Consider the following 17,800-nt stretch of genomic DNA (forward strand, 5'->3'; position numbering starts at 1 on the left):
TAACCTACTTATTTAGCTATTAGGAGAATAAAAATCTGTTAAGATCACTTTAGGCAAGACATACAAGTATTCGAGGTTAATCAGAGTGATGTCAAATCTTTGAGAAGAATTTCAAAGTGATTTAGCTCATCTTATTACCCCAACTTTCGTTTCCCCTTCTTTCCCATCCCTGTGTTAAATGTTAATGAAGATGAATGAATAATGCATTCAATTAGTTATGAACAAAAGCTACTGATCCTGTGTGAGGTTGGTCTTCCAAACCAGGACTCTTAAAACTCATTCCTGTTTTTCGGAGCTGGGATGCATCATCCGTTTGCACTGACTGTGTTTTCTGTTAACGAGAGATAGAGGTGAGCTGCCGAAGCAGATTGAATTCTTGAATCCTCTGGTGATGAGGATTTGTGGCCAACTCCGGGCACTGCTGTCTAGATCAGCCTTCTGGTTATCAACCAAACTGGCATGTCCTCCTGGCAAGGAAGGAAGCCCTCAAAGCAAAATCATTTAATTTTTCAATCAATTTCAGCAACCCTTAATTGATCGTTTCTGCACTTCTTACAGAGTGGAAGTTGCAGTGACAGATTTCCCAGGGACCTGGGCATTTCAGTCAGAGAGGGTGAGGAGGGAGTCTTTAATGAAGGATCACTGACTATTTGTCTAAAGTCCAGATAGTCTAGTTAGCTAGGAATGAAGTGTGCAATGGGAAACCTATCTTCAAGATGCTTAATAGCCAACTCTTAGATCTGTACACTGATCATTGATAAATTGATAAGTGCACAGAGCAGTAATGTGTAGAAGCTAAAAATCAAAGGCAGTATATCATGCAAATTAGCAATAAGTACTATAAAATGTCATGGATAATAGTAATAAGGGGTTCTGACTAAATGAAAAGTATTACTTAAAATATAACTTGGTGAAAAATACATACTTTTATGCATGTTTGAATATGCAGCTTGTATTTGTAGTAATGTAATGCCACATTGCTGCCTCATTTATAGGAGATGTATGTGAGAAATACTTAATCTAATTCCTAAATTATGGGTCTTGAGGCAATGTGATCCAGGGTAGGGAAACTAGGAATGGGATTAAGAAGAAAGAGGCAGTATTATGCCCCCCAAAAAATCATTGAAATGCACAATACGGATATCATGTGTATCTTTAATTAACACAGAGAAAATGTAGGGTACCCTTTAAAAAGGAAAGCAAGGTGAAAATTGAAAATATTTGGTGAAGTACAATCATATGTTCTTAAGGACTGACCAATCCTGATTCTGTACTTCAACAGTCTCATGTGACCGCCAATTTGGTAGTGTTATATTTGACTCATGTATAATCTAATAGCTTTTCAGCTCGTCTGAAGGTACTACCTGCAATATGTAAGTCATTACTTGGTAGAATGCTTTGACACACTACTCAGAGAATGAAAAGTACTTGGGAAAATAAACTGTGTTCTATCCTTCAGTTTATGCAGCATAACTATAAGTCTGTATTATTATTGTTTTTCAGCCCCTCTGACTGATAAACCACCCAAGCTTTTGTATCCTATGGAAAGCAAACTGACAATTCAGGAGACCCAGCTGGGTGAGTAGTTCCTTAATTCTAGTTAATACACTTTTCTCATTACATTCTGACTGTTAATAAGCCTAGATTGTAACCTGGTGTAATACTCTGAGCTAAGCCCATGTTTATTTAAAGGGAGCAAAATTAGAAAATACCAGCAAATATGGCGTATTCCATCCCCCTGGTGCGTGCATTAGGACCAAGCTGGACATATGGATGTAAAAACTCATGTGTTATTTAGATGGTTGTTGAAAAATTAGATGGGTTTGCTGAAGGGTTTGCTGATGGTATTATTTTGTCATTTTATAAGGCTTGAATTGTTGGGTTTTTTAAAATTTATTTTACTTATTTATTTATTTTTGGCTGCGTTGGATCTTTGTTGCTGTGCGCGGGCTTTCTCTAGTTGCGGCGAGCGGGGGCTACTCTTCATTGCAGTGTGCGGGCCTCTCATTGCGGTGGCTTCTGTTGTTGCAGAGCACGGGCTCTAGGTGCGCGAGCTTCAGTAGTTGTGGCACGTGGGCTCAGTAGTTGTGGCGCACGGGCTTAGTTGCTCCGCAACATGTGGGATCTTCCCCAACCGGGGCTCGAACCCGTGTCCCCTGCACTGGCAGGTGGATTCTTAACCACTGCGCCACCAGGGAAGCCCTTGAATTGGCAGTGTGGAACTGTTTGACTTATAATACCCACTAATATGTTAAAATACAATTTTTGAAAATTGGGGGAAAGGGTAGAGATTCATTAAAGTAAATGACACTGTTACAGTTAAAAATCATTTTTATCCAGCCAAATATAATGGACATTGTGATAGTTAAGTTATGGATAATATATTCATAAAATGTGAGCGAGTGGCTTTTGGTTAAAGGACTGAAACATAAGAATATGTACAGAATATGCTTTGGTAAAAGTATCTAGTCCACAAATAAGAATTTTAACATATTTATCTTAGAGTTAAGTCTAGAATTTCTTAGTCTGATTTATCTATCTATATTCAGTTATACCAAATTATGGGAAATTTCCCCTCTTGTTTATAAATATATACAGCACATTTCAATTATACTTTTTATTTGAAATATGGTATGCATGTATGTATATATCATAAACTTTAGCAGAAAATTAGTTTTTAGTGGTTTGATATAAAAGGTTATCAAAAGCATAATTTAAACCATATATTCATGTTTGTTAAGGAATTTTTTCTTACATTAACCATTTGAAAGTAGAAATGCATTTAATGAATACAACAACAACAAAAAATTCATAGTCCATCCCTTATGTTATCAATGTTATTATTGTTACTGGGGAGAGAGTTTAAATCAAAATTGTAAATCTGTCTTCAAAATGCAGATTACAGATCTGATAATCTTTACTAATAGCACATCCAAAGTTATAGTGCAAAAAGATAAGATGATGGTTTTAGAGACTATAAAATTATTATAGTCAACAGATTTCCAACATTGGAAATATTCACTCACTTTGAGGCATGAACATATGTGATTTTTATACAAGTCAGGGTATTAATGTTTCTTTGATGATAAACCTAAGGCTTTGGATTAATTCCATATACATGCAAGTAGTTTTATAATTGTCATTATTTTGAGATGGGAGACTACAAGCAGCATTAAAGCCATGATGTATATGAAACAAACGTATTAAAATTGTATCACGCACTTTACTCATGCTATGGTACATTGAGGTATATTAGATGTTATTGCTACTTTGAAAAGAAATTTTGAAATATAAATTTTCATAAGCGGCCATTCTCATACAGACCTTTCAATAACTCCTAGGAAGATATATATATATATATATATATATTTTTTTTTTTTTTTAAATAAGGAAACACAAGCTTTATTTATTTATTTTATTTTTTGGCTGTGTTGGGTCTTCGTTTCTGTGCGAGGGCTTTCTCCAGTTGCGGCAAGCAGGGGCCACTCTTCATCGCGGTGCGCGGGCCTCTCACTATCGCAGCCTCTCTTGTTGCGGAGCACAGGCTCCAGACGCGCAGGCTCAGTAATTGTGGCTCACAGGCCCAGTTTGCTCTGCGGCATGTGGGATCTTCCCAGACCAGGGCGCGAACCCGTGTCCTCTGCATTGGCAGGTGGATTCTTAACCACTGCGCCACCAGGGAAGCCCCTAGGAAGATATTTTTCGAAGAAGTTATGCAAAACTATAAATATCTTGGACCAAGAGGGAGTGGTTTATTGTACCAGTTATCTGTAATGAGCATAGCCAAAATGATATTGATTGTATCTCTTTACTTGAAAAAATGATTCAAAGAATTTTACGATAGATGGTTGCCCATTGGGTTTCCTTATACTGTCCCTGAATTTGGAATAAATCAAATTGTTCTCTGTCTTCTAAAATGTTTTACAAAATGGAATAAATAATTTGTAAAGCTTTCTTTTTTTTCAAAAATTACTTTTTCTTGAACAAAAATTTTTTTAAAACTCAAATTGAAAATATGAAAATTTCTTATGCAAATTGGAAGGTTTGGCTGTATATTTGTTTGAAGAAAGATGGGCATGTCTTGATAACAATCAAAATGCTCCAGAAAATACTCTAATTAACTCCTTTATTGTCACTGCCAAAAGGAACACCTTTCAGTTTATAAACACCAAGTAAACCATAGACATCAACCTGGGACTTGTATTGTTTTAAACAGCTTTTGTTTTATTTTCTAACTCCAGTTCTCAGTGTGATACATCATTTACTAGTTGGAGAAATTTAACCTTAATCCATGAATTTCTGAGCAACAGTTGATTTGAAATAACTACCTTTTAGTGTTGTTACTTTAATAGTATTGGGGTAGGTGAACAGCTGATCGCAAAGGATAAGTGAAAATAGGAAATAACGTTAAGGACCAAAAAAAAGGAAAGACTCGAGATGCCTAAAATATGTTTGTTTTCTACAATATGTACTTTGATTTTTCACCTCCTTTGGGATTTAATTTTTGCCCTTTCCAGATTCGAAAAAGCTATTAATTTCAACAGGCTCAAAATGTGTTGTCGAATCCTAAGGAAGGGAACTGAGTGAAGAGTCATGGGCAGGGGAGTAAGGAGGGTGGCCAGGACCAGTGATAGGGAACCTGTAAGTGGTGCCTACTCTCATGAGATGGTGAAAATCTCCAACAGAGTTTCATTGATCAAGAGCTTGGGGGTCTGACTCAACCTTGTCCTAAATTGAGGGTTAACCTCAGAGGTTAATAAAACTACTATGTGAGTTAATTATAAGAACAATCATTAGAAATTACACAAAGCTGAGTTAATACATGGCTGGTGACCTAACATGAATATCTTGGCTAAGTTAAACACATATCCATTCACCTGTCCTTGGTAACTAAATCCATCAAATCTCCAGTTTGTGTGTGAATATATAAAACACATTAATAATGACAGATAAAATCATGAAATGCATAGATTTGTCTTCATCTCCAAATTCTCCTTTCTCTGCCATTTGCTAGCCATGCCTACCTTTCCCTTTCCACATCCCTTTGTGTCTTCCTTTTCTTCCAATTCTTTCATCTTCTCAAAACTGGAAAGATTCTGATAGTGATAATTTAAACTGTTTCAGTATAGAAAGCAAAAGGCACCAAAAATCAAAGTACTTAGGAAAAAAATAATATAGTAACTAAATTCATATAAACCATGTAAATTGGTGGTTTTGAATTTCAGTCAATATGGGGTCATAGCCTAGTATTTCCATTTTAAGTGGCATCTATATGTTATTTCTAAATGTGAAAAAAAAAAAAAAACCCAACTCTGTCCCTTTTAAATAACTTTCAGGCATCAGCAAATATGTGGACAGAACTTTCTTGGGCAAAAGGCCCAGAAATCACACTGTGCAATTCTGAAGGTCAATCCAGGGGGTGAGCCTGACTTAGTCTTTTCAGGCGGTTGTAGTCAAGGGAATCAAAAGACAGACACCAATGTCTTGCTGAACTTGAGCCCTGAGGATGTCAATCAGACATATGGCCTTCTCATGGCCAGGCGCCCATTTTCAGAAACTTCTAGTACAGAGGATGTTATATTCATCATTACCAGACTTTCAAAGAGTAGAAATTCATTCCACCCTTGTCCTAGTAAGACACATTATACTTTACAACGTAGAATTTACTGAAAATTATCATTAATTACTCATTTAGATATGGGTATTTCTTTATTTAAATTTTGCTTTTTGCTTTAAAAATAATTTTATAGGTTAGTTTTACAGGTAGACCTTTGGGGGAAATACAGAGAAGAATCTTGTTTCTTATACTTTATGTTGTAGAAACGTTCTGCTCCTATTAAATATTCTGAGAAAATACCCCTTTAATGGCTGCATGACATCCGTGTGAATGTCCTATAATCTCACGTATATTGCTGGAAATTCGGATTTTTCCAAATTTCATTGTCATAAATAATGATGCAGTTGTCTTTAATCAATACACTTTCCCTTGACCTATTGCAACAGGACAGACTGCTAAAAGGAAAATTACTGGGTAAAAAGAAATAATTTCATCAAAGTTTCTTGCTACATAGTTTCAGAATTCTTATCAGAGAAATGCAGACTCTCACTAGAAGTATGTAGTGAGTTTAATAACTTTTAATTTTTTTGATACAATGCATAAAATGATACATCTTTGTAACATAGAGCTCTTGAAGGAAAATTCACTTTCCCTGGGTATCAGAATCACTTCTTCCTTCCCCCTCTTAGCTCCTTCTCTTCATTCATTGAATATGAGTGTGGCCTCTCTTTTTCAGGATTATCCACATTTGGAGGGTTTCGAATAAATCTAGTCCATATTGTTGAAGAAATATAGAAACCTAATCAAATGTCTATAGTCTCTATCCATTTTTTTCTCTTGCTTATCCTAATGCTCAACTGAAAACTTCCTCTAGAGCCTGCGTTTCTTTTTTTTTTTAATTTATGTATTTATTTTTGGCTGTGTTGGATCTTCGTTTCTGTGCGAGGGCTTTCTCTAGTTGCGGGAAGCGGGGGCTACTCTTCATCGCGGTGCACGGGCCTCTCACTATCGCGGCCTCTCTCGTTGCGGAGCACAGGCTCCAGACGCGCAGGCTCAGTAGTTGTGGCTCACGGGCCTAGTTGCTCCGCGGCATGTGGGATCTTCCCAGACCAGGGCTCGAACCCGTGTCCCCTGCATTGGCAGGCAGATTCTCAACCACTGCGCCACCAGGGAAGCCCTAGAGCCTGCGTTTCTTAATATAAGTACACAGTAATTTTGTGATGTGCTCTGGGCATAGGGAATGTCAATAAATACTAATTGACAATAAGGTATACATGCCACAAAGGACACACATCTCCAAATTTTCTGTAAGAAGAAAGTAATGAGACTGAACTGAATAAGCTGCTCAACAGTACTTTCGTTTTTCTTTAATATCCACTTTCTTTTGTTAAATTTGTTAAAAAGAAAACACATGTATCTGACTGAGTTACAAGGATTCACCAGATGTTAACATCTCCGGGAAAGTGGTTGATGACAATATTGAAACCTCAAATTTTTAAACATCTGTCCTCGTAAAGGACACACTACACATGTAACTTTATCCAACTTAACTACAGGCTAATTAAAATAAAATGTCACACTAGAACTTAACTAACACATCTTGCCCTGTTACACCATATTATAGTTTGCAGAATTTTAAGTTTCAAGCAGACTGAGGGAAAAATGTCTATATAATAGATCCTGATTGATAATTTAATAGGAAAACTTTTTGCCATGAAAATTTTATGTTTAATTTACTGTGTTGCTAAAGTAATTAGTTATGGAAATATATTCTACTTCAATCCTTTATATGATCTGGAACTGTATATATACATACATATATACATATAGTGCATGGAATGTGTTGTATTACAAATATACTAGTTGAGTTTTTAATCCAAGGAAAGTATATAGGGAATTATTTTATGGAGTGAAAAATAGCCCTCTAACATTTACTATCTAGTTCTATATTTTCATAGCTGTTATTTTCTTGAAACAGAACACATCCTTTCTGAATAGTTACTTAATTAGGAGGCCTATTTGCTTCCTTTCTGGAGTAGAGAAGTACTTTATGTCAGTATCCTAGAAACAAAACAATTCAGGTGTTGAATTTGATACCTAATTCTGAAAATGACTTACAATATTGATGATGCTAAAGAATACTTAGTTGCTGAGTTATGCAAGTGATGCAAATATGACCTTCCTTCCCAGAGGTAAGGAAGTCAGGATTGACTGTTTGGGTTTTTCCATCCACAATTGCTCTTCTGGTTGTCATCAGCAAATGTAATGCTGTTGACTTTTGTTTTACTGCTCCATGTGGAAGATACAAAACATATTTTCACTGACAAACTCATATGAAAAACCATAAAACTTCCCTTTCACTCTGGATAAAAACATTTGTATCCAAGTCTTGATTTTAGATGACAAATGATGTACTTGTTGCCCACTTAAGAAAGACATGCAGATCAGCATAGTTCTTCTGCCTGAAATAAAGCTTGCTAGACATAAATTAGAGCTTCTGGGCAAATAGACATCATAATTAAAGCATGTAAAGGCAAATACAGACTGGTGTTATAATTATTTAAACTGATGGCATTCAGGTCTACTCAGTCCAAATTTATTGTGCCAGGATGAATGAAAGTAATAACTCTTGACAGCTGTTATGGTCTCATATTTTACTTTTGAAACCAAAAACACCTTAAGAATTGTGATTCTAACCTGAAGAGGAATATTTTGATATTAGTATTTATTTAACATTTCATATCCTTAAACAAAAGATGAATCAGTTAATGAAAGCTAGTATTCATATTCTTAGATCATTATATGGCCTAACTTATATGATATGAATCTCACAGATTCTCAAAATCAGTCTTTCCTTAGTGCTAGAGAGGAAGAATAGGTTGGGGGAAAATGCAGCTTTGCATGTTTGCTTTAAAAATCGCTAGCTAAAAACTCACAGATATAGAGAACAAACTAGTGGTTACCAGTGTGGGGGTGGGGGAGGGGCAATATAGGGAAGGGAGAGTGGGAGGTGCAAACTATTGGGTGTAAGACAGGCTCAAGGGTGTATTGTACAACACGGGGGATATAGCCAACGTTTTGGAATAACTGGAAATGGAAAGTACCCTTTAAAAATTGTATAAAAATTTTCTTAAAAAAGGTAAAGAATGGCTAAGTAGCAACGATGAGAACAAACATACACTATTTTTTTTAAATAACTTTTACTATTTTTAATGTTAAGTAGCTTATTGCAATTACCCCTCAATCCAGAAAAAAAATCAAAACAAATATTTAAAAAATTGCTAGCTAAGCAGAAGTCAGGCTTCCTTTTTAAGTGTTACATGCTTGAGGCCTAGTGCTAGGACAGGCTTGAAACCCAAAGAAAGATGGAGATGAAGGTTAGAGCAGCTCCTATGGGCCATTGATTTCTGAACGTTTGGAAGCCAGCTGAAGCACTTGTTAAAATGCTTTAAAAACTGGAATAGAGAAAATGTGAGTCTGCTGGTTCTTACTTTGGAAAAGGGCCAAAAGAGAGAAAAGAAAGGAAGAAAGAAGAAGTGCAAGAAAGAGTGTTGTCACAAAACCAGAGTCTTTTGAAATTCCCAACTCCTGGTGTAGTTCTGGTCTAGTTTGTTGGACACTAACATGAATCATGCAGATTGCTCTTTTGCTACAGCACTGAGAGTACAGTTTTGTTTGTTTGTTTGTGGCCAACTAAGAAACTAGATATGTGTAACTCTTCACAATTCTAGATTTAGAAACCTTACGAAGTGGAGGGACTTTGATAGTTATCAAGTCAAATTCTTCTCTTTAAACTGATGGAAAAAACAGAGATCAAAAATGGCTGCATGTTTTTATATCACAAAATTTTCAAAAACAAACATCATCATCACCATCACCATCATCATCAACATCATCATTTTTCTTCTTCATTATTATTATGATGATTATTACTTTATTATTTTGGTTACTTACAATAAAGAGGCAGCATATAGCAGAGGTTCCAAATTCAGGTCATTCTGTCAGACAGACCTAGGTGACAATCCAGCTCTACCACTTAGCTCTGCTGTAACCTTAAACAAACAGCCCTCATTTTCCTAATCAATAAAAAAGACACCATGATAATACATAGCTCTGTAGAGTTAGTATGGGTATTTAATGAGATAATGCATGTAAAGATTAGTACATTGCCTGGTATATATTAAGTAGTCAATATATGCTTGCTGCTGTTAGTTGAGATATTTTAATGCTACACATATATGTATATATGGTGTAGATACAAATATATATAGATATAGAGAGAGAGAAAGAGGAGAGAGATAATGATGTATATACAAGATTTCTGAACTACATTTTGAATGTCAATGATTGTTTGATCATGCTTATGTTCTTATTAGAATGTAAGTCTGCTATTGTACAGGATGGATAATATTTTAGACAATTTCCATCTTCCATCTAAGAACAAAATATGAATACTAAATTTTTCTACTTAAATGAGACTTTACCTTAAAGAAATTATTGATTTTAGATTACTTAATTCTTCAACAAATCTATTCAAATGCATACGGTAAGTACTTAGTCATAGCAGAAGAAAATGATACCCATCCTTTAAAAAATGACCATGTAATGAACACTATACCACACGAATTTGTTAACAACCATCAAGAAGAAAGTAGACTGAAAAAATTACTTTTTCAACTAAAGAAATTCGGATATAGTATTTCTTAAAGCAAGGGACATGAGAATAATTTTACAAAGCAAAGCATCAAACCATTATGCCTGTCAAGCTCCTCCAGAAGGTTTTGGCAATAGTCTTATTCATTTTATAGAAAAATACTGTTTTCCCTCTGACAAGTGCTATTATCTTGAAAATACAAAGATTGAAGTTTACTGCATAGAAAAATGCAGTGAGTATCCTATGTTAACAAGAACTTCTGATTTTGCAAAGTAAATGCCAATTTATCAGAAATAAACCTATCAAAGGACATAATGGTGTAGAATATTAAAAGAGGTTTCAGAATAAGAATATGTACCACATGACTGACGTTCATTAAAATAGAAACTATAAAAAGACCCACATCGTTTAAAATTTGAATATAAAGAGAGATGTTCATCCATAAATTTCCTCTTGAATTTTGGCTAAATAACTGAGCATTCCTAAATTATATGCAGACTCTTCATGAAAAATAACTCATGCTTGAATATGATTATAAAAATAGGATACCAGTATTTTATGGTCTAACGTTAACACACTTAGCATTCCAGTCATACTTTACCAACTTAGTATGTTCCTACAGATTTGTGGGTAAATTGAATCATCATAATTTCAGAGAAGTGTTCCCTTCATTTTTGATTGATCTTTAATTGGTAGTGGCTTAACATGTCAGTTTTAAGAGGCTCTGACCCCCAGTTCTTTTAAGCAGCTAATGATCAATGAAAGATTTATATGCACAAGGGAAGTACTCTATTTAAAGAGACTCTCTGGTGAATAATTTTATATAAGAATCTTTTTTGTAATTGAACAATCACCCCTATAACTTTTCTCTGTGTTAGTGAAGATTTTTACATTTTCATAAGATGTGGTTCATTGATATAAAACTGGCAAGTGGTATTTCTAACTAACCCAGATAAAGGATCGTCCACCTATCACTTCAATATGGCTTCCTCTTTATCAGTGGAAACTGATGTCCCCATTGTGACTTTTTGCTTCCTCTGAGGAAATACTAAATTTAATTCACCAGCCTCAGATCAACAGTAATTCATATTAATTTAATTCTCAAAAATTGATGTGGTAGGGTAGATTCTTTGAGTAACCAGACTATCTCATGTTCATTTATGACTAAACAGTTTATTTTCATAAGAGGTACATTTTGAAGGCCATCGTACAATCTTATCTGCCTTGATTTTATTGAAATGTATCCAATAGAATGACTGTCCATGGTGTCATTTGTTTTTCCATAGCTACAACTGTTACTTCCAATTTTAAAGAGAGCATTTTGTATTTTGATTCTTCTGGAATTTATATGGACCTTTTCACTACATCATTTTGTTGATTACTTCTTTTTTTCTTAATATATTCCTATGCATTTAATCATGTTTAACTTTTTAATATGAAAGCATATACAATGAAACTTGATCTATTACTTCATGAAGGCCTAAACATTCATGTTTTAAGATATGCCTGAATGTATGCTCCAAAACATGCCAGATAAGGGACTTCTCTGCTGGTGCAGTGGTTAAGAATCAGCCTGCCAATGCAGGAGACACGGGTTCGAGCCCTGGTCCAGGAAGATCCCACATACCTCGGAGCAACTAAGCCCGTGTGCCATAACTACTGAGCCTGCGTGCCGCAACTACTGAGCCCACGTGCAGCAACTCCTGAAGCCCACGGTGCCTAGAGCCTGTGCTCTGCAACAAGAGAAGCCACCGCAATGAGAAGCCCGTGCACCACAACGAAGAGTAGCCCCCGCTCGCTGCAACTAGAGAAAGCCCGCGTACAGCAACGAAGACCCAAAGCAGCCAAAAATTCATTCATTCATTCATTATTTTTTTTAAAAAAACATGCCAGGTAAGCCCAATGCATAGAGTATCCAGAAGGTTTTAAAACCTGCGCCTCACAGCAAACTCAAGAAGAGGCCTCTTTTGCAGTTCACCACACACAAGCCCAATGTTACTTTCTCAGAGACACTAAGGATTTTTTAAAATTTTGTAGTTAAGATATGTAAATTTTAATTATAGCATATATTATCCAATTGAATAATTAAGAAAAATAAAAGAAAAAAGCTTGATAAAGAGTTTTTAATTTTCCAGTGGTCTGAAGATGTCTCCCACTTCCACTTCTGGTCCACAGTGAGCATGAGAGAAAGATTTCAAGTTCCTGAGGAGTCCAGAAAGTCAGTACTTCCCTCTCCCCTCCCACTACCCCACAAACTTGCAGGCAGGCTACAGGCTTTCTCACTCTTGGAGAATTTTTGTTTCCAGTTTAATAAAAGCAGGGTACTCACCTCAGACTTGCCTGACAAAGAATTGTGTTTATAGAAACTTGGCACCTCTTTGAGTAGGAAGAGAGCAAAGGAAAGTGCATTGCTTTTCTGGAAAAATTAAATTAAATTCATCCTGTCACATCAAGCTATCCCTAGAGATAGGATACGTACAACATGACTTGTTCTAGGAAACATTTGCAAGGCATTTTCATATGTTGTCTCATTTCATCTTTTTAACAGTCTGTGATGTTTGTATTGTGCTTCCATTTTACAGATTGTGACCAAAGCTTATGTGCTATACTTCTTGGAACATTTCTATACACTAGCGTATTGATTATTGTTTCTTTCTTCACTCCTTTGTTAAATTCTAACTGTAAATAAATGCTCTCTTAAATCTGTGACCCTTCTGCAATATTTAGAATGATCTCATCTTGTCCTTATGGACTACAATATTTAGAATGGTCTCATCCTATAGACTGCTTCATTTTATTTTATCCCACTGTTAACAGATTCTGTGTCTCATCAAATAGAACATCTAGTAATAATGCAATTGTATATGAACTTGTCCTTGAAATGTTGCTCAGGGTTTTTTTTCCCTATTCATTTGCATGTCTCCTCGATCTGCTTCTGTTCATCTTTGCCTCCTATTTTCTCATTCCCATTTTTTTGTACTTCTGCTCTCTCAAGTACATATTAACAGACACTTTTCTTCCTCTACTGATCTTCAAGCATGAAATTTCTTTTCAAGGCACTTAAGAAAATGGAAGTACTTAGAACATTCATGAACAGAATGTCCCGTGAGCTGCAAAAGTTAATGTGAAAAAAGCAGATAGAAGAGTCAGTTAGTTCATCAGAGTTTTTACTCTTTAAAAACAGCAATTATAGTCCTTTCTTAAACAGCAAGCAAAAAGCAAGTGGTCTCATTTCACTTCTTAAAATAGACAAAGTAAAACTAATAATTGACTTGTCAGTTTACTGCGACTATTAATTCCCTGTGCACAGAGTTGGTTTTTGTAAATTTAGGATTCACATTTGCTTTCTGAATATAATTATCTGACTCTACATAGATAAGTAATTTAAAGAGTACTGATTGTTTGAGCATTTAAAGTTAAAAACTATGTAGACATTGGTAAATTATCCGTTTAGAAAACCTGTAACAATTGGATTAAAATTAATGTCAACCCAGAAGTTAAATTGGACTTACGATATTTTTATGACATTTACAGTGCATCTTGCACATGGCTTGTAAATAGATGTTAACTTTAAAGAACTTGGTAAGGTTTTTATAGAAATGGAAATTCTTTTATAATGTAAATGCATGCTGCATTAACATAACAAAGTAATTTGCAATTTTTCCTATGGGCTGACATGTACTAGGTCAAGGCCCCACAAACAATGGTATCAAAAAACCTCCACCAATTGTAAAAATGCTTATACGAATGAAAGTAGCATAGTAACTCAGTTAACACTCTGTTTTAAACTTCAGTGACTAAAAGGACCTAAGCTTTAATTTATTTTATTTTCACAGTAGCAGAATATTGAAAACAAGATGGAAGTTGACTTTATTCTAGCGTATGAGAACAGTTTCTCAATGGGGAAATAAGACTAAGATTCTCAAAAGTTGTTGAAATAATGATAAATTCTCTTAAATGCAGATGAGCATCTTATGTTCAGTTTAGTAATTTGGAACACACATATTTTAATTATTTTAGTGTTATAGGTTAACATTTTCACTTTTAATTTACTTTTTTTCCTCTAAATAAAGAGGTCCTTGGCATCATGGTACACTGAAACAAACCAATGGGCCTGTCTTGCCCCTGACTAATTAAGTGAGAATCTCAGTGACCTGAAGATCTTCATCGCCAGATGAACTGTCTATAGCAATGAGTTTTAATGCGGAATGAATGACATAAATACCTGTAGAGCTTTTACAAAACACATGCACCCAGTTTTCTAGCTCTCCTGCCTCCCCTGTACTTGAAAATTTAATTTATTAGATCTGAAATGGGGGCTGAGAATCACTGTTCTCTGTCCTGTTGGGACTTTTAAGTTCTGCAAACAGAAAATTCTTATAATTATGTTTCTATATCTATATATGTCTATGTCTATACCTATCTGTATCTATATCTCTTCTGACCTGGTGGATCTGATGTTTTCGTAGTCATAATCAGGATTTCTATACTTTCTGGAGCTCTTTGCTATGCGTATGAGGAAGCTAACAGACACAAACACATCTGGGTTATCTCATCAGTCAGGTTGTTATTGTCAAGAAAGAGAGACTCTCTAACTCAGGCACAGAAGGTACAAATGAGATCTGGATGTCCTTCCAAGTGGAAGCTATGTACGATACTGGGGACTGAAGGTGGGGATGAAGTAGAGAAAGAGGGGACTTCTCAAAGCCTAGTAGAAATTCAGCAACAATTTGAGTCACTTACCTTTCTGAAAACTTATCTTAGTATCTTTATTAGTTTTCTGTGGCTGCTGTAACCAAGTACCGCAAACTTGGTGGCTTAAAACAAGAGAAATTTCTTCTGTCAACAGTTGTGGAGGCCAGAAGCTTGAAACCAAGGACTGCACTGCCTCTGGAGGCTCTAGGGGAGAATCTTTGCCTCACTTAATGAATGTCGGGAGGCTGTCAGCCTCCTTGACTTGTGGTCCCATCACTCCAATCTCTGCCTTTGTGGTCACCATTGCCCTCTTCCTCTTCTGTGTGTGTTTGTGTGTATGTGTGTTTTGTCTTCTGACTGTCTCAAATCTCACTCTGCCTTTCTTTTATTAGACGCTTGGCATAAGATTTAGGGTGCACATGGAAAATCAAGAGTGATCTCATCTCAAGAGCCTTACTTTAATTACATCTGAAAAATCTCTTTTTCCAAATACAGGCACACCTTGGAAATATTGCAGGTTCAGTTCCAGACCACTGCAATAAAGTAAATACTGTCATAAAGTGAGTCACATGAATTTTTTGGTTTCCCAGTGCATATAAAAGTTATGTTTACACTATACTGTAAGTGTGCAATAAAAAAAAACAATGTACATACCTTAATTAAAAATACTTTATTGCTAAAAAATGCTAACCTTCAGGAAGTGGTAGTAGTAGCATCAAAGATAGCCATAAGAAATGTAATAAAAAAGTTTGAAATATTGTGAGAATTACCATGTGACACAGAGACACGAAGTGAGCAAATGCTGTGGCAAAAAATGACGCAAATAGAGTACCGATGCAGGGTTGCCACAAATCTTCAATTTGTAAAACAAACAAAAAAACCCCACCATAACTGGGAAGCACAATAAAGTGAAGTACAATAAAATAAGATATACCGGTAAGGTGATATTCACAGCTACCAGAGATTAGGACACGGACATATCTTTTGGGGGCCAGCATTCACACCACTATGGTATATATCACCTGTTCTACTACATTCACGAAAAGTGTGATATTGAGTAGAAGTTCACAAGATGAATTAACAGTGAAGTGTCGACAAGAGCCCTCATTCAGTAATTATCAGGGCCTGCTCCTGTGTGTGTGCCCACAGGGTGCATGTGTGTGAGTGCACGTGCATGTGTGTTATGTCTTGTAGTCTTTCTTTTTCACCTGAAGAGTTCTTTTTACAGGTAGCCCTTGAGGTTAAATTGGGAAAGACACCATTATGAGTTGTCCATAGCACAAGAGTTTTAAAGTGCCCAATACACAAAGCAAAGGGAACCCTTTCCCAAGAAGAAAAAACATGATTGTCCCGCAGTTCTGAGAGAGCAAAGAAAGTTTGACTGTGAATTGGGCAATATTCAGTTGTCCCTTTATGTTTGGCAAGAGTTGATTCACCTGTATTAATTAGAAACGGATGACTGCCAATAAGTGGATTGGTGATTATGTCTACTAATGGAGAGTCAGATATTGTTTCCAAAGTGTTCACAAATAAAATGTTAGGAGTAATATGTCCCTCTCCATTAGTAGACATCCTGGTATCTAGCCATAACAATTATAGGCATAACTTCTTAAAACTACGGAGATAGTCACTTACATTGTACAGTGTTCTAAGACTTATGATTCATGAGCAGAGTTGTAATATTAAAAGTTTTCAAGGTACTAATAAGAAATCATTCGTTTAATCAAGCACTTGTTGAATACTTGTCATATGACCAGCATAGTATTAGGCAATGCAGTAAGTAAAACTGAGAAGAACGTACTGTGTGAATTTAAAGAAGAGCTGTTTGCAAAAGCAGGATCAAGCAAGGCCTCATTGTGAAAACATTAGGTGAGCGATACCTTAGTTTAGAAGTAAGATTTCAGCAGACAGATATGAAGTAGAAAGGCATTGCTGAACGACCAGTGTTAGGAGAGGCAGAGAAATGAGGAAACATATGTTGACTTTACAAGCTGGGCAATATTACAGCTGGCAGTTGATCCAGCTGACCTGATGAAAAAGAGTAGTGCCAGAAAAATTATGAATTTAGATACATTTTCACTAAAGCGAAACCTTCACGCCACTGAAGCCTTAAAATTTTTTAAAAAGAGGAAAGGAGGAGAGCCCAGTTGGTAAGTTAGTCTTAGACTATAGAATGAGTAAGAGAAAAAAGAAGCCAGTAGCCAGAGAACCAATTGGGAAACTGATTACCTAGGTGAAAAGTAATATTAGCCTCTGAAAAAGGTCAGATTTCAGGGGGATCAGAGAGAATCGGAGGTATAAATCTTGTTAATGTATCAACTAATAGGAAGTAAAGTTGACAGACCGAGGAATTTTAAAAAAAAAGGTATTAATTATGGCTGACTGAAAAGGTATTAATTATGGCTGGCTGGGAGGAAGGTAATGCCAATAACAACAAGAATGTCAAAAATAGAAGGAGTATTTGAGGGGAATATGTTGACTCAAACTGTGGTTATAGGAGTGGTACGTTTTTGGCAAGGCTCTCCCAAAACTGGAAATGTGGACATGGCTTGAATAAGGTGTCTGAGCTGGACAAGCATTTGGGAGATCCTCCTAGAGAGGAAGTCAGACAATTATTGGCCTGAGAGATTACTTATTTTTCTCACCCTGTCTCAAATTATTATCGTAGTATGTAAGTATACTAATTTCTGAATGTCTTACTTTCCTCTTGAGGATGGGATATGTGTTTTATTTATCTCTGAGTAACCAATGGAGGGATTTTGTTCAATAAGTTCTTGTTGAATGACTGAAGGTTAGTTGCAGTGTTTTTGAGAGTATCTTTGTTTTTCCAAGTATAATGGAAATTGTTTCATATTTACTATTGTGTCCTTTAAAAAGCATTTTTAGAAGTTTTG

At 35.7% G+C, this 17,800-nt stretch overlaps 1 protein-coding gene across 1 annotated transcript in view; it reads left to right on the forward strand.

The window, feature by feature from the left end:
• The window catches only part of IL1RAPL1 (interleukin 1 receptor accessory protein like 1), a 707,257-nt gene that overhangs the window by 418,449 nt on the left and 271,008 nt on the right, over positions 1–17,800 (forward strand). The window contains exon 6 of the mRNA XM_068532589.1: positions 1,504–1,578. Within this exon, the coding sequence (XP_068388690.1) occupies positions 1,504–1,578 (75 nt within the window). The remainder of the gene's footprint in view (positions 1–1,503; positions 1,579–17,800) is intronic.

This window comes from Eschrichtius robustus, chromosome X, assembly GCF_028021215.1.
Source record: "Eschrichtius robustus isolate mEscRob2 chromosome X, mEscRob2.pri, whole genome shotgun sequence".
NCBI lineage: Eukaryota > Metazoa > Chordata > Mammalia > Artiodactyla > Eschrichtiidae > Eschrichtius > Eschrichtius robustus.